Source organism: Ruditapes philippinarum, unplaced genomic scaffold (assembly GCF_026571515.1).
Source record: "Ruditapes philippinarum isolate M1 unplaced genomic scaffold, ASM2657151v2 ctg2_1_1_1_1, whole genome shotgun sequence".
In the NCBI taxonomy this organism is placed as follows: domain Eukaryota; kingdom Metazoa; phylum Mollusca; class Bivalvia; order Venerida; family Veneridae; genus Ruditapes; species Ruditapes philippinarum.
The window spans coordinates 638,351-657,764 of NW_026854799.1; the positions used below are offsets into that span (position 1 = coordinate 638,351).

The 19,414-nt window shown below is 31.5% G+C and overlaps 1 protein-coding gene across 1 annotated transcript in view; it reads right to left on the reverse strand.

Annotated features, from left to right (window-relative positions):
• Positions 1-19,414, reverse strand: part of LOC132741091 (titin-like) — a 284,076-nt gene that overhangs the window by 75,837 nt on the left and 188,825 nt on the right. The window contains exons 112-118 of the mRNA XM_060729177.1: positions 14,636-14,811; positions 10,981-12,888; positions 9,533-9,693; positions 8,925-9,103; positions 8,367-8,511; positions 7,957-7,971; positions 5,657-6,072 (exon numbers count right to left, since the gene is read on the reverse strand). Coding sequence (XP_060585160.1) covers positions 5,657-6,072; positions 7,957-7,971; positions 8,367-8,511; positions 8,925-9,103; positions 9,533-9,693; positions 10,981-12,888; positions 14,636-14,811 — 3,000 coding nt within the window. The remainder of the gene's footprint in view (positions 1-5,656; positions 6,073-7,956; positions 7,972-8,366; positions 8,512-8,924; positions 9,104-9,532; positions 9,694-10,980; positions 12,889-14,635; positions 14,812-19,414) is intronic.

The following is a 19,414-nucleotide window of genomic DNA, read 5'->3' on the forward strand; positions in this document are numbered from 1 at the left end:
TGTCAACCATGGAATATTATTCTTTTTTTAAATATTATCTTATGAAATTATCTATTTAGTTAAGTTAAACATAATATGTTAGATCATATAGCGGATAAACACAGTAACGCTAGGTATTCAATATACACCACTCTTTATATGTTTAAAGTATCTTATTTACTATCTGTTAAATAGTTAAAATACCAGTAAGACTTTTAAGACATTCAAATGCAGGTAATTTTTTTTTCTAACAATTCAATACTGTTAAAATGACAAGACTTTATTGCACATTTGATAAAAAACCTTTGTCAGAAAATAAAATGTAAACAAGCACTTCAAAATCATAATAATAACTTCCTGTCTTAAAACTTGAAAACCACAAAATGTTTTTCAAGTTATATGTTTAAACGTCCAACCTAACCCTAATCTGCTTAAATTGAGTCAATATCCGTTTTTTTTTTCTTCAACATTCAGCAAAGATTGTATATCGAGTGTGGCTGCGTGACATATTTTACCGCTTTGATTGTAAATTAGGCTCAAGAGATGGTTATTTAAGATTATTTTAAGAGATTTTGTAACATTATGTATCGTAAGGATTATTTTATTCTATTGACATAAGACTGTTTTTTTCTTTTACACCAGATTTTATTTTGTTACATACATATCAATGTTTTGTTTTTAATACCTCTTACAAAGGTCATATTTAAATTGAAAAAAAAAGTCAGCATTTCTACCAAGAAAACAATCTTAATGAAAGAATTTGGTCTTCACAATATTTGCAGTGCTATTTGTATAAAAACAGTATTTTCTACATAAAAAACCCCACAACAATCCTTGTCCAATTCTGTACCTAGCTTCAGTCTGTCCTGCAAGCAAATTTTGTACCAACCTCCCCTCCTTACCCCAATCATATAAAAAGTTAATCATACAAGAAAAAGTTTGCCATTTGTGTCCAAGTTAACAGCTTGTTAGCTATACAGTAACCATAAAGTTTTACATTTTATACCAATTTAATTGCACATAAAGTGACCAAATGATCTATTTCACCTGTCACAAATATCCAGGTAAGGACCCTACGGTCACCTATAATGACGTGTACTATCTGAAATACCTTAGATAGCCTGTATGCCAACTTTGGTACACCTAAATATCTCTTTATTTGGCATGTAGAATTATTAACCCTGGTATTTGATTTTAATAATGGCCTATTGTTCACACCACATGAATAATTTATACAGAAATTTTTATCACAATAAAGTCTTTAGTAGTTCAATAAATTGGTAGTTTGAGATCTAGAGTAATCGGACAGTTTGAAGATCTACCTGCCTTCTTCTATACTATAGTTTAAATACAGGCCTTTACAGAAACAATACTGACTTTAATCTCTTTATTTAATATAATACAAGGATTTATGCAAATTAGGTTCATTACAACTGCTCAAGATTGTTCCTCATTTCAACATAAATATTTACAATAATCTCTTTATTTATTTATTATCTTTTTTGTGATTATATGTTTCCCCGAGCTCAGATATCTTTTTGACAATTTTTATTTAACCATTTGTTTAACTACTCCATAGATTTATGAACTCTTAATACAGATTTATGATGTGCATTAAATTTTGCTGTTCACAATGTTATTTTTTTCATTACAGTGACATTTATCTGCTATAACATGACTGCATTTACATTACTTTTACAACAGATACTTCATTTGTTAGTTTATTACATGCATCACATTCCTTTGACAGCCTTGATGTAAGGTTAGATACCTACTTTACAGAGTAACTTTATTCAACATTCCAATCTAACCATGCAGCACAGACAGACAGACTCACCAACAAGCATAAAACAAACTTCTCTAATGTACAAACCCTATGCTAAGGGAGCAAAAACAAAAAAACTTCAGGTTGTTAATAATGGTTTTATTGCAATTCTATTTTCACAAGCAGATTTCATACATGAATTATCTCATCATAAACTGAATAAACTATTCTCCTAAATTTTAAGAAAAAAGATCTTCAAAGGGAGACAATCCATATAAAAAAATGTATATATTGCTCTCAGGAGTAAACTTCTCTTGATTTATCAATTTATTGTCAACTGACGTCCATGTAGATAAAAGCTTATATATATTTTTCTATCATGATAATATAACAAAAGTTACTTCTATAATGTACTGAAAAATATATTCTATGTTAACAATTATAAGATATAGATCTATTTATATATATATCACATATACAGGAATGAATATTGTAAACAAAAAAAGATAAATGAATTATGAACACTAATTTAATCAGGTGAATCAGATCTAAATATTTACTAAAATTATACAGATATATGTGTCATTAATATGTATGAACAGTGTATAATAATCTATATACAATTAACACTTGCATTTAACACTGGAATGTTTGATAAAATGTAGACAACTTATCATAAATATATAAATCTTTTCTGGAATGAGGCGGAAAAAACAACAACAGCACGTCTCCTGAATAAAACACTGATGACTACAAGTTGAGTTGATTTACAAAGTTAAACATATTGATCAAAACATGACCTTATTATTATCAGTCAACTTCCTGGACTGTGATATTTGGAAAACATGTTATCATGTCCCGCAGTAGAGCCATGATCCCAGTGTAGGGAGGGAGTCAAACTTTAACCAACAATCTACCGCTCCCCTCAAACACTGCCAATACAATATCATAACAATACTTGGCTTGACACACACAAAAAACAGGTCTAACTTAAATGAAATGTAATGATGGACGTGAACCTGTTTTGAAACTTTTACTATAACTAATATAATATGAAATATGAGGAAGGTCCGGGGATAAAAGTGACCATGTCCAGACTATATGACAGATAACAGATATGCAATCAATGGACCAGAATATAGTACAATAAAACTTAAAGGTAAAAAAATGATGAAGGAATGTATGATAACCTATACTGGTGGAGATGTGATTTGTGACAATTTTTTATCTATATGTAAATAGGAGAACAAACCATATCTTGCTCATAATTCAGGATCATGAAACACAACAAAATAGCCTGTACATTTGTATTTGCTATGTACCACACTTCAAATGCTAACAACAGTATAATATGTAAAAATTTCTGACAATTTCATAGCCATCAGTTTTTCATCATGCCTTTTCTCTCTCTCAAGTTTTTACATACAAGAAAACTTAGTTAAAAATAATTTCTTCACACCAAAGTCAATTCACATTGCAAAAAAGTCCATATAAACATCATTCAGAACTATGAACAAAACTCATGGTGCAAAAATTAAAAACATGGAATAAATGGACATGACATATGAAAAAGCAAGCAAACATTTTTTTTTTCAAAAATGCATAAAACAAATGCTAGATTAGCTAAATTCAAACTGATCCAAACATTGGAAAGTGAGTATAATTAAAGTTAAATTAAACATTTTGTACAAATTTTGAATTTTTTTTTTTTTTTGGTTATATGCTTGCAGCAATCTATTTTAACAAGTTTTCTAAATTCTAAGTAAATATGATTTTTCTTATAAAACCTTTTCTAATATCATTGATAATTCTCTTCAGTAAAAAAAACACAACAAAGATAACGACATGCGGGAATATACACTCCAAATAATTCGAGCGCTTATATTGAAAAAAAGTATTAATACAGAGGCTGTATTGTTGTTAATATAATATTGTAAATGGTGATGATGATGATGATGATGATGATGATGGATGCAACATTTAACATAAAGCATGACAAACAAAAGATTATACAAGACAAAACAAGATTGCATTTGAGAAAAATGCTATGCCACCGTATTGATACCTAAGCTCTAGGCCTTTTGGGTCTTTACAAGAAGGTATTTTAAGTTTTTGAAGCCTTGTACCTTCAGACAATAAGATTTTTTGATTTTTTACTATATGTATATATTGAAAATCAATGACCCCTGGGGCGGGGGCAATTTTGACCCCAAGCCTATAATTTGAACAGTCTTGCTAGAGGTTCACTACACAATGTTTCATGCAAAATATCTAACCTCTAGCATTTTTCAATTGCTAGAAGAAATTTTTTTAAAGTTTTGACTATAAGTTTTTACTATATACATAGAAGGAAAACCAATGACCCCCAGGGCGGGGCCGATTTTGACCCCAGGGCTATAATTTGAACAATCTTGGTAAGGGTCTACCACACAATGCCTTATGCAAAATATCTAAGCTCTAGGCCTTTTGGGTCTTTACAAGAAGGTATTTAAAGTTTTTACTATATGTACATATAAGGAAAACCAATGACCCCCAGGGCGGGGCCGATTTTGACCCCAGGGCTATAATTTGAACAATCTTGGTAAGGGTCTACCACACAATGCCTTATGCAAAATATCTAAGCTCTAGGTCTTTTGGGTCTTTACAAGAAGGTATTTTAAGTTTTTACTATATGTACATATAGTGAAAATCAATAACCCCTGGGGCGGGGGCCAATTTTGACCCCAGGGCTATAATTTGAACAATCTTGGTAGAGGTCTACCAGACAATGCCTAATGCAAAATATCTAAGCTCTAGGCCTTTTGGGTCTTTACAAGAAGATTTTTTAAATTTATTCTTATAATTCCTTTTGGTTGCCATGGCAACCAGATTTCTGCATGGAATGAAATTCTTTGAACAACTTTGGAAGCCCTTCACCCAAGGATCAATCCTGCCAAGTTTGGTCTCAATTGGACTAGTGGTTTTTCACAAGAAGATTTTTTAAGTTCACTATATAATCTATATAACACACAAACAAACAAACACACACACACACAGGTGAATCGCTATATGCCACCGCATCGCAGATGCTGCGGTGGCATAATAAAAATAAAAACAATTCATCAAACTAAACAAGATCTGATGCTATATTAAATTTCACTTTTTATCAAAACAGAGGCATCATTTAAAATGCTGTCAAGTAGAATGGTTGATACATATACATAGATGACTCATGTTGGCATTGGTTTCGACCATAGTCACTACTGAGAATTTGAAGCAATGCAACAGTCATTTAAAGGATTTCTTTATCAAAATACTAAAATGCAGATTATTGTCACAGAGCCCAGATTAACAACTTCACTGCATACTTGCCACAATGGTACATTATATCACCACTAACACTCATAACAACAAGTATTTTGAATATTATTTGCAAAGTCCAAAATGTATAATACCACATAAATCTCCTATACAAAATGCATGTCTTGTTTTACAATATAACAATTTAATGTTTTAATACTTGGTTATTATGAACATATGTCTAAGACTGTCTAAACTAGTCTAGAATTGAGCAAAACAAGTAGATGAAATATTTCCAATAAGAATATGAACAAAATGAGAAAGCTGATGATCTGATGTGGTTCAATAATGAACAATGGATAAGAAAAATGCAAGTTGGAGAGTTTCAGCTGCCATGGTAACATGAATAAGATTTTTTTTCAAAGACATTAAGGCATAAAAATTATTTAAAATTAACAAATGGACCCAAACATATAAATATATATGTATATATCATAACTGTTTATATAAAATCTTGAAAATTATTTCCATGGCAACTGTTTGTTATTTTAGTCCTGGTTACATGATGGGTACAAACTGTTAAGAAGTCACTATTAAGTTACATAGCTATGGTACTTTTCTATATGTAAATACCTTCAACAGCAAGTTCTGCAGAGGTTCGTGCTTCTCCGGCAACATTTTCTGCTTTACAAGTTACAAATATTGGTGAATCGTCCATAGATACGTCCTTCACCTTTAGAGTAGCTACATTGTCTTGGTAACTGAGGCTATATTTTGGACCCTCCTCAATAGGGGTGTCTTCAACAAGCCATGACACTTTAGGTTTAGGTATTCCTGTAACAACACATTCAAAGACAGCAGTTTGTGACAGCTCAATAATGACGTCTGAGAGCTGTTTGGTGAAAACTGGAGCTTCAAGGTGCACCAGAACCTCGGCACTGCTCGTGGCAACGCCTTTATCATTGACTGCCTTAATTGTGTATTCTCCTTCATCCTCTGGTATTGAGTTCTCGATAGTTAGACTGACAACCTCATCTTCGTATGTTGTCCTGCAAAATATTTCAATAACCATTAAATATATTGATATATAATTGATTATATGATCTCTTCATTGATACAATTTAAACTTATCTAGTATGAGTACAGATTATGTCAAGTGTCCTGTTTGGGGACATACAGGTTTGTCGAACTTTTTATACTTTTCTTTTTTTTCTAAGCTTTTTTTTCCTCAATTGATTTTTAAAACAGAACAATGAACGACAACAATTGTGTAAAATGTGAAAAAAATGTCAAAAACAATTTAAAACATGCACAACAAAAAGATTATGAAAATTCATTTGTAACTTTGAAGAGTTGAAGACAATAAGAGTACATGTAAGGCACATTTAGAGGCTGGAGAAAGCAGCATCAAACAAGATTGGCTCTTATCATGACAACAATTCTGTAAAGAATTATTCAAACTAAATGACAATTTATTTATCCTAAGATATCAATTATATGAGACCACTGTCAATAAAGTGTTAAAACCTTTAATAAATACATTTTTACAAATATTATTGATATACATGTATTACAAAATATTCTTATAAGTTAATAATTCCTTAGCAGGCATGCAGGAAGCATTAGACTTTACTGGTGTCGCATGTACAAGCTGGCAATAAATTCAGCTAATCAGAACACTGAACTTATTAAATACCACTGAATTAATAGCCAATCAATCTTGCCCTTACAATGAATAAAATTGTGCTATATTTAGATTATACAATTAGCCAATCAGTGTTGGCTTAGTAAGAAGTAATAGCCAATCAATTTTGCCCTTACAAGAATTAATAAAATTGTGCTATATTTAGATTAAGAAATCAGCCAATCAATGTTGGCTTAGTAAGAAGTAATAGCCAATCAATCTTGCCCTTACAAGAATGAATAAAATTGTGCTACATTTAGATTATGAAATCAGCCAATCAGTGTTGGCTTAAAATGAAGATATATTTTTGCTGCTACAATAAGATATAAGGTATTGAGCATATCAAAATATCTGCCTGAAAGGGCGACAGAACCGTCGTTAATCATAGAATATAATACCTATTAACAAGAGGGATATTAATGATGCTGTATTCATGTGATACTTTTAATACTATTAATGCAGAACTAATTAAAGTTTAAATAAACTTCATTCAAAAAAATAATTCAAGTATCCACTTAAAACTCATCATATACATGTACTAATGATAGTTATTAAACAACAATTTTATTTACTTTAATGTATAATTACATATTTTATTTTTAACATCTGGATATCAGTCTATACGGACAATGAAACATGTGCTACAAGAGATGTGACTACTATAAAGCTGTGATAAAACCTTACATATATGCAAGACTAGGCTTGTTCCTTGTAAAAAAACAAATATGTCACAATCAATCTTAATTCATGTAGCATATAATGATGTTCGTTTATTCATATCACAAAAATATTTATTAAATTTCTACAAAAAACAACTACATTGAATAAAAAAGTACTATAAAACTAACACCTCTGACCCATTCAGATCAAACACAATTCCCTCTATACTCAAAAAAAAACCTCTTTAAAACATTCTTTTTCTAAATTTTAAGAAACCAACCATTTCACCAAAAAATTGCATCAGGGACTGAACTTAGCCACCATTTTTATGTAATAAAACTATACAAATACATAGGAAATGCCCAAATCTTTATGTAGATCTCATCAATACATAATATTGCATAATACACATATGCCAAACATACATTTCATGTAAAGAACCTTATAACACAATGCTACAACATAACACATACATTACCAAAGAATTCGACCAAGAAAGAAACATTTTCTCAAGAAAAATTGCTGATCATAAAAATATACAAAATAACAATAGAGAATACTTTAACTTGAGTAATGCAGGCCAACTTACCACTCAGATTCTATCCTAGAATTTTATAATTTTTGTTAATGCCTCATTTTGACAACAAAAATATGTAATACATGGTCAATAATCAATGGTCATATTGCAACTCTCTGACTATCTCTTAGAGGAACGCCAATGATTTACCTATAGGCATTCTTTCAGATACAGAAAAAAAATCTTGAGTATATTTTACATATACTTTATATCACCATGTCAATTAAAAATGAAATGAAATTTTTTCAAGAATTATTTTTATCTTTTTTAAAAAAAATATCAGTACAATAAAGGTTATTTCTTCCTCTCTCTGTAAGATGATGATCTCATGCATCAAGAATGAGAAATCCAATCAATATGAACTTAAAATACATGAGGGTTCAACAAGAAAAATAATAAAGAAAAAACAACATTAAACATACTTAAATCTGTCTCCTTCAATTTCTTCTCCATCTTTCATCCAGGTAATTTTCTTAGGAGTACCGCGTACTTGGCACAGTAATTTGATTGGTGAGTCAAGTTCCACTTCCATATCGGAGATACTTGACACAAACGATGGTGCTTCTCCTTTAAAACATATTGATTACTTTTAATTTCATAATTCTCAATATAAAGCATCATTCTCAAGGTAAAGTGTGATGTCAAAAACATTAAGTGAGTAAAATATACAAATACACATTAAAAAGTCATATTAAGAAAGATTTTTAAACTTTAGCACTTAACCTAATTAAAAAAGTAATCTGGGCTATGAAATATTTAGTACAACATTTCCTTGAGACGAATGAAAACTTATTTATATAACAAAAACAAAGACAATCTTGACAAATTATATATGAACTAAAGGCAGGGAAAGTCTTAAGAGAAACCACACGTCACCACTTTATAGGTTAAAATGACTAATTAAAGTTGACTAGTTTCGATCATAACAATGATCTGTATTATTCAAATTATATATGAATGAAAACAAGTCATTCTCATACCTAATGGATTTACAAAGAGTTCACATTTCGATGTCACGGATCCAGCTTTGTTAGTAGCGGTTACAGAATATTCAGCATCATCTTCTGGTTGTATATCTTTCATGATGAGAGTTGCGAAGTTTCCACGTATGTCAATAACATGACGATCATCTCGGGTGATCTCTACACCATCACGATACCTAGAAATTAAATTATCAGGTATTTAATCAAGAATTTTCCATAAATCTTTTATCTTTAGCTAAGTTTGTGTAGTGAACTTGTTAGATTTGACTTTGGAAATGTTAAATTTAACTTTAGGGTTATCCATTTCATAATATTTCAATTCTAGCATAAATTCAAGTTGGAAAGATTCTAATTTGGTTGTGAAGGTTAAGTCGTTGACATAGGTCTGAAGGAATCAGGCATTACCTGTTTCTGGATTATACCAATTTCTTTTCTTGTTTTTAACCATACCTAATGCTGGTGTATACTCAAAACTGTATAATCTAAAAATGTTTCTTACCCTTTCATTATGATAACAAAAAAAGTTAATATAAATACTGGTTTCTGTTGACAACCATAATTAATATCTACTTATGTGAAAAGAAGATAAAAATCAAAGTATTTACCATGTAAGTTCAGGGAATGGTTTGCCCTCAACCTTGATAATGAATGTCACTGTGTCACCCTCAGTCACTTCCTGGTCTGAAAGTTCTTCCAGGAATCTTGGTACTTCAAGCTCTACACTGATATCTTCAACAGTTTTAGTATCTTCTTCCTCCAACGTGATCTAAGAATTGTGGGTAAAAATAACAGAAAAAATGCATTAAAGGAAATAATTAAAAAATTTGAATTTGTAAAAATTCAAATATTTCCATACTCTGTACATTGTTTAGTTGGAAATAAAAAGGCAGATTTAAGTTTCCTTCTGAAACAGCATACCCTCTTCTGTTGTTTGCTGGATTATTTTTGTAATTGTTAGTAAAGGTATATTATTCTTCTAAATTTGTCCCATACCACATATGAAAGACAGTATGAAGTAATATATGAGAGATTACATATAACAAAATACCAATGAAAAGCATTTGAACTCACTATAATGTATGGCAGCTTATATCCAACCTTATTATTTGCAACTGCTGATCGCTTGCTTGTAACTTACACATTCGGTATTTTTATCGTTTTTAACTTTATAAAGTACAAATTAATAAATTGTATATATTTAAATTTGTTAGAATCCAATATGATTTGGTTTAAAGTATTGTTTATGATAACAATATACAGACTTTAATCATTGAGTAACTTGTACATTTGAGCACACCTAGTAAAAACATGTGTTCTTCTTATATATAAAATACAATGTGTTGGATTCATTTTTAATTAAAAGGTTGAAGGAAGATGAAAAAGTTGGTCAATTTCCAATATTGCATGGTGGATGTGAAAGGAATATTCAAAATTTTGCTAAATATAGTAAATGCATGGGGTGGAAAAAGTAATATTCAAAATATTGCAATACATAGCAACCAATTTTTTTTCCCAGTAAAATAATGCGCGCATATTGCATGGCATGAGTTTTATTAATTTTCATTATTAACAAATTACAACATTAACATGCTTATAGGGTTTTTCGTTTTCAATCAAACAGTTTTGAACTCTGGAAAGACAAGAACAGGGGGCATGAACAATAATCACTGCAACTCAAATCAGATGCATGTCAGTGAAAAACCTTTCCTTTCACAGTAACTTGCTTTAAAAACCAACAAAACAGAGGTCATGCTTATAGACATTGTGAACTTCTTTATATTCATCATTGTTTTATTCAAAATAGTGTCTTTGATTGATGCAAACACATCAAGCACTGATAGACAATGGAGCATACAGGGAGAAAAAAAGGGTGAACAAATTTAGTTAGAATAATCATGCTTTGTGATGGGTTTGATTTCAACTTAAAACTTGTGTCCATAATTTTGTCTTTCATGAAGACATCTTATTCAAAATGTTGCCCTTCCTAATCACCCAATTTCATATTTTCTTGTAAAGCCCCCCAATGGGATAAAATGTGCTACCCCAGAATTACCTCCTGTGGTGTTAGTTCTTCTCTCACCAGTGTTGACCTTGCCAGTGGACCCTCCACATTAAAACTTTCTTCCACATCAAACGAGGTATCACTTATTTCCCCTTCATGTGGTGTCTCCATGGAAACATCAGCTGATTCAGATTCTTCTGGTACAGTCTGTAGTACTTCATCTCTGTATGGAATCTCTACTTGTCTTACACTCTCGGCACTAGTTGTGGACCCAGATTCAGATGTGTCATCATCACTTTCTGGCTCTTCATCTTCAGTGATTCTTGACAACTCCAACTCTTCAGCAAATCCTGTATGGATTTCTGGCGATTCACTTCTATCCTCTACTACTCTTACTTGTGGTTGATTTCTCTGACCTTCATCTTCCTCTGATGAAACATATTCTCTCACTTCCATCATATGTTCTGGCCTCATTTCTAAGCTGTCAACACGAGTTATAAATTCTTCTTTGATTGTAGAAGAATCTTCATCAGTTGTTTTCCCCGGTGTATCCTGGTCAGATATATGTATAACTGCATCAGGGCTTTCACCTTTATGAGGAGAGTTTTCGAAATCTACAGTAGTTTCAAGGTCAGTTGTATTATCAAGCATTGATTCATCTGTTTCTCGAGGAACATCAGATTCAGAATCTGATGATTCTCTTTTCAGTCTCAGCTTTGGTACAGGTAAACCTTTCCCATATGGATATTCCCCATCTGTTGGTCTCTGGTCTCTTTCACCTGCTATATAATATTCTGGTACGCTTCCAAATCTGTCTCCTGCTCCATGTTCATCTCTGTCAAGAATATACTTCTTAGTTTTCTCTGGCACATCTCGCTCATCATCTTCATCACTACTGCTATCATTTTCAGAAGCAACAATGTGTCTTTCAGGCCTTTCATAAATTGCTGGTTTCACTTTTTCCACATCATCAATATTAGATGGAGTGTCCCCAACCTTAATAGGTTCTTGATATTGTTCTGGACCTTCTGTCAATAGTCCATCTTTTAATCTATTTATTTCTTGCATATATTGATAACCATATACTCTGGAAGGTATAGCTCCAAGAGATTCAGATTCTTCAAAGGACACATCTAAATCAATTTGCTCTGCTGGAACTCCTTCTGGGCCTTCATGCTCTTTGGGACTTTTATCAATACTATCACTGGAAGTTGACTTTTCATCTGATGACTCTTCAGAACTTTCTGGTTTTATTGCAACTGTTTTATCATTATCAAGTTTTACATCTTGTTTAGGTGTAAACGGTACTTCTGTCTCAGCTTCATAATCTGAGATAACAACATTCTCATCATCTTTGTCAGAATATTCCCTGTCTGAAAGTGAAACATCAGAATCTCTTCTCTCTTCAGCTTTTCTATCAGATATCAGAGAAGCTATTTCAGAATCAGGCAGTTCTGAAACTTCATCTTCTGTTCTTACTGAGACTTCATATCCATACTGTCTTTCATGCATGTAACCCTCTGTAGGTATTTTAAACTGGTATTCTTCTTTGAATTCAATTTCAGGTTTAAATGGCTTTTCTCTTGGGGATTGCTCATCTACTTCAACATCTGCTGTAAATTTTGGGAAATTTTCTTGTGGTTGAATTTTTGACTCAAACTCGGTATAGATCTCAGGCTCTGGGTTCTTCTCAATTAAAAAGGCATCAAATTCAACTCCAGTTATTTCTGGTATATATTCTTCACTGCTTCCAGTTCCTTGTCGTTCAAGCCCTCTGGGTTTGGAGGCATCTTTGGTCTCATCTGAATACTCTTCAGTTTGGAGTTCAGACTGGTCTTCAACATATATTTCCTCCTTAAAAATAGCAGGTACCTTTTCATTCTCGTTGTTAACATTTGTCATTTTCCAAGTGAATATTCTGTCACTATCTAAAGTTGGAAGCTGCTTAGCATGCGGTGACTAGAAACAAAAGTACAATGACACATTGATAGCAACATGCGTTTAGACAAGCCTGTATCTACAGAGGTTATTCCAGATATAAATAATCAGGTGCTATTGCTGCAAAATTGCCATATTTTGTTCAATGGAACAGCCGGTTATATATTTCCTTATATCTTTTCAAAATTAAAAAGTTTCTTAACATGTGCAATTCTTCAAGAAAGCCGATAAAGTTTACATTAAAAAAAAATTGTTTTGTTTAAAAACAAAAACAGAAAAAAACTAACAGTACCTAACCTATACATTATTCTTTGTAAAAAATGGATGTAAAGTGTTTTTATTTCAAATCTCCTGAATTTCTTAACCCAATTGATTCCAGACAAACAAAATTGTCTTAAATTGTTTTCCCCTAAAATGTACAAAATTAGTTGTTGATATATATAACAAGCCTGTTATATCATTTAACAAACACTATTTTTACTGACTTATTTTATCAAAACATATTAAGCCCAAGCATCTAAGTTTCCCCAGTTTGCACACAAAACAAAAAGCCGTTGTCTATATCCAAGTTAAAATTGGTGCATTTATCATTGCAGCATTTGAATTTGTGCAAAGTGCTTTTGGTTGGATAAAGAAAGCAGGAAAATTGTTCATATAAAAGGCAATTGTGCAACAATGTGTAATATTGTATCATTTAACACAGTGCAGCAAACTACATTCTGTATAATTATACATCATAAAATAATCACTATTTTACCAAAAAATTGTTATTATTAAAAACTCATCATTGACTTAAGAAATATAATCTGTTTTAAAGACACTTTGTTGTGTAGAACAAAAGAAATGAAAATATCTGTTTGAAAGGTACTTTGTTGTTTAGAACATAAGACAAGAAAATATTTCCAAGGCACTTTTCAACTTAAATTGTTTAAGATTTCATGTTAATAATGTATCAATAATGCCATACTGAAAATACAGGACTGGTATTTTATTTAAACATTTATGGAGGGATTTTTTCATATGATAAAGAATAAGAATTAAACAGCATAATGAGAAAAAAATTAGCATGTTCCGCCTGAGTAATTAGCATTACAACTGCGAAAAAGTCTCCCAATTCATATTCAGGACATTCCCATTTGAAGCTGGTAAAGTAAGAAAACGTGGAACAAAAAGGACATACATCTACATGAAATCTTGTAAACAATTTAAAGGAAGGTGAATTTTAAATAATATTTGATCAAATATACATATCACAAGTCATGCTTTTAGTAAAGAAATCTTCTCAACTCGTTTATTCTTTAAATAAAATGCGCTTGCACTGCTTTAAGATCATAATGACCATATATTTAACATTCTTTACTAACTTTAAAATCATATAACTGTAGAATACATTTTATTCAAATAATCTACCCTTGTTCAATCTATTTTATTCATTCTGATACATTTTACACTGATAAAATACATTTGTGCTAAAATGAATTGACTACTTTTCATGAAATCTTAATTGATCATGCCAACCTTGTAAATAAACCATTCAGTTTTTAAGAGCTAAAAATCTATCCTATATCAAAATTAACTAATTATTCAACTCCAAACTACAAAACTAACATTAATACAGGAATTGATATTCATTTTTTAGATTAAAAATGCCTGAAATTCTAGAAATTTACAAATTTTATTTAATCTTTTTAATATCCTATTAAATTCAAGAAGTAGGTGTGACAAAACTTCAAAATGAGACACATAGAATATATGTGGAGCCACCTACCTGTAACTCCGCCTCAGTATCTTCCCCTTTCTGTATAACAAACTCCGCCTCTGTTTCAGGAACTTCAAAAGTGAAATCAACGTCTTCTTGAGGAGCTTCTACAGTGACCTCTGTCTCCTTGGTGATGACATCAGCTGTTATCTCTTCGACAACCTCCTCATCGGCTTCAATAAGTTCTAGAAAAAAAATTCACCAAATTCATTACTATCATCTTTTCATTATTACATTATACATGATACATATGTATCAACTGGTATAAGGTCCTATGACGCTTGGTTATCATATAGAATATATCATAAAAAGTTCTGTCAAAAAACTACCACTCTATTAAAATGATAAAAACAACATTCAGACATGGTTAACAAGGCCAGGGCCAAGTTTTAAATAAAGGCTACAACTTAAAAGTGGTAAAAATTGAATTACCTCTTTCATTGTAAGATATGCAAATATCTAAAGAGACTGCAGAAACATGTTTTATTAAGAAAAAAAATCAAAATTTTATCAATGTCCATATAAAATGAAACAAATATTGCATGGAGAACATAATGAAGTTAAAAGCTAAACTTTCGACTTCAAATGAATTTGAAAATAACTTGGTATATGAACCTATGGAATTTATTGTGAAGTTTGTTCAACCCTCTGGATGTGCCTCCATTTTACAGGCATGGTAAAATACTTAGAGTAGAAAATGTGATATCACACACAAAATAAAATGTATCAGATTACGAGGATTGAATAATAGATAGAAGGCAGGTTGGTTCTTAAAGGAGCTCCATGGAAGTCAAAATTTGTAAAAACATACAAACATTTCAAATTCTTACATTGATTAACTTTTTTGCACTTGAAACGAAATTTATGCAAAAGACAATGTAGAGGTATATTCAGAATTAAACTGAAATTCATTTTTTGTGTGATTCTTAGCCTGATTTGTGTTAGGTGTTTCAACACTTTTCAAGTATCGGTCATTATGTACATTATATATGAAATATTATTCTGAAAAACAAAGTGAGCAAGTTATCTCAAATGTTGCACACAAAATATTATGCCAGACATCCCCCATCAAATGGTTCATAACTCTCAAACAAGAGGGCCATGATGGCCCAAAGTCGCTCACCTGTATATAGGCCCCCCGGAGCGGGGCCAGTTCAAACATCAGGGCTTTTATTTGAACAAACTTGGTTGACACCCATTAGAAGATGTTTCATGCTAAACATCTAAGGTCTAGCTTATTGGGTTTTCTAAAAGAAGATTTTTTTTATATATATATCTATCTATATATATATCAATCTATATATATATATATATATATATATAAATATATATATATATATATATATATATGTATACATATTATGTATATATTATATATATATATATTTATATATATATATATATGTGTGTGTGTGTGTATGTATATATATATATATATATATATATATATATAAATATATATATATATATATGTATATTTATAATATGTATATATCTAAAAAAAAAGTCGAGCTAATGAATGACCCCAAGGGCCAATTTTGACCCCAGGGCTCTTATTTGAACGAACATGGTAGACATTCATTAGAACATGTTTCATGCTAAATATACTAGCTCTAGCCCTTTGGGTTCTTTCAAAGAAAGTTTTTACTTTATGCATATAGGGAAAATCAATGACCCCCTGGGGCGGGGCCAATTTTGACCCCAGGGCTTTTATTTGAACAAACTTGGTAGACACCCATTAGAAGATGTTTTATGCTTAATATCTTAGCTCTAGCTCTTTGGGTTGTTTAAAAGAAGATTTTTTAAGTTTTTACTATATACATATAGGGAAAATCAATGACCCCCCGGGGCGGGGCCGATTTTAATTCTAGGAACAAAATTTGAACAACTTTGGTTTTGGATCTATAGATGATACCATAGACAAAATATCAAAGCTCTAGGCCATTTACTTTCAGACCATAAGATTTTTCAAGTTTTCACTATATACATGTATATAATGAAAATCAATGACCCCCGAGGGCGGGGCCAATTTTGACCCGAGGGCCATTATTTGAACAATCTTGGTAGAGGTCTACCACACAATGTTTCATGCCAAATATCTTACCTGTAGCCTTTGCCAATTCAGAGAAGAAGATTTTTTTATGTTTTACTATATACATATTTAGAAACCTATGACCCCCCGGGGCGGGGCCAATTTTGACACTAGGGACAAAATTTGTACAAATTTGGTATTGGACCTTCAGATGATACCATAGACCAAATATCAAAGCTCTAGGCCATTTACTTTCAGACCAGAAGATTTTTCAAGTTTGCACTATATGTATGTAATGAAAATCAATGAACCCCCGGGGCGGGACCAATTTTGACCCTAGGGCCATTATTTCAACAATCTTGATAGAGGTCTACTACACAATGTTTCATGCCAAATATCTAATCTGTAGCCTTTGCCAAATCAGAGAAGAAGATTTTTTTAGATTTTACTAAATACATATAAGGAAAAACCTATGACCCCCAGGGCGGGGCCAATTTTGACACTAGGGACAAAATTTGAACAACTTTGGTAGAGGACCCATAGATGATACCATATACCAAAAATCAAAGCTCTAGGCCATTTACTTTCAAACCAGAAGATTTTTCAAGTTTTCACTATATGTATGTAATGAAAATCAATGACCCCCCAGGGCGGGGCCAATTTTGACCCTAGGGCCATTATTTGAACAATCTTGATAGAGGTCTACTACACAATGTTTCATGCCAAATATCTAATCTGTAGCCTTTGCCAAATCAGAGAAGAAGATTTTTTTAGATTTACCTATAGACATATAAGGAAAAACCTATGACCCCCCGGGGCGGGGCCAATTTTGACACTAGGGACAAAATTTGAACAACTTTGGTAGAGGACCCATAGATAATACCATATACCAACAAGAGCTGTCGGTAGGACAGCATGCTCGACTATTCTAAATGCTTGATAGTAAAAGAGCTTTGAAAATGTTAAATTTTTTAAGTTCACAAAAGGGCTAATTTTTTTTTATAAATTCATGTTATAGGCCTTAGAGAGGGTCTAATTATACAGTATTGGCTTGACTATTCGGAAGGAAAACTTTACCATGAATTTCTAAATTGAAAAAGGGGAGAAAATCCGCCTAAATGCAAGATAGAATTATGGATCTTTGTCAGTGACCTACAATTATGACCCTAAATCATATGTGAAGTTTTAAATAAATATCTTTAAAAGTTATTGAGATATGTAAAACTTGCATGTAAACATTAACCAAGAGACTAAGTAGAAAAGGGTATATGAATCAGATTTAATGCAAGATAGAGTTATGGAACTTGGTCAGTGACATACAATTATGACCTTCCAATTATGACCCTAAGTGCATGTGTAAAGTTTCAAGTAAATATCTTTGAAAACCTTTAACCTTTAACAAATTTCTAAGTTTCAAAAGGGGCAAATAATTCTGCAAATATTGCAGGGCAGAGTTATCAATTTTGCAAACTGATGTTATATTGTTACTATAAAAAAAGTATTTTAAATTTCAATTGAATATCTCAAGCAATAATTGAGATATTTGACTTTACAAAAAAACTTTAACCAAAATTCTAAGTTCCAAAGGGGCATAATTTTGTCAATATTGTAGGCAGAATTATCCAACTTGTCAATCTGATGTACCTTGTTACTATAAATAAGTATTGTAAGTTTCAATTGAATATCTCAAGCAATAATAGAGATATTTGACTTTACAAAAAACTTTAACCAAAATTTCTAAGTTAAAAAGGGGCAAAATTCTGTCAATATTGTAGGCAGAGTTATCCAACTTGTCAATCTGATGTACCTTGTTACTATAAATAAGTATTGTAAGTTTCAATTGAATATCTCAAGCAATAATTGAGATATTTGACTTTACAAAAAACTTTAACCAAAATTTCTAAGTTAAAAAGGGGCATAATTCTGTCAAAATTGTAGGCAGAGTTATCAACTTGTAAAATTGATGTACTTTTTATAAAAATAAGTTTTTGAAAAGTTTCAATTGAATATTAAAAGTAATTTTTAGATTTGATTTTCAAAAACTTTAAAAAACGCAAGGCCGACGCGGAGCGACGCCGGGGCGACTACAATAGCTCTCATATTCTTCGAATAGTCGAGCTAAAAATCAAAGCTCTGGCCCATGTACTTTCAGACAAGAAGATTTTTTTATTTTGTGTTTTTTGAAATCCTTTTTTGGCCCTGTGACCTACATATGCAACAGACCGGAACCATTTGAACAACTTTGAAAGTGGACCACCCAAGGATCATTTCTGCAAAGTTTGGTTGATGTGCAGTCATTGGTTTCAGAGGAGATGTTGTTTATGTGAAAAGTTGACGACGCACGACGACGGACGACGGACACAGGGTGATCACAATAGCTCACCCTGAGCATTGCTCAGGTGAGCTAAAAATATTTATCTCTTCATATCAGAAAACCTCAGTGGAGTCCCTTTTGTATTTTTATGTATAGATATTAGGTCCACATCAAATAAGTTTACAGGAGACAGTGTTATGGAATTTTTGTGACAGTTGGGTTCAGTTATTATTTTCCATATACTATAATCATTTTAAACAATAAAACACATAAATACCTGTACTAAATGTTAATATGTATGTGTCTGGAAAAGATATTTCAAAATTCAAGTGAACTTCTAATATTTTTGCCATAACAAAAGCCAGCATTATATTTTCTCTTATTTTCAAAGATAATTTTATTCAAGGCATTCTGCTATCAAAATATTAATTTCAGAATGCCT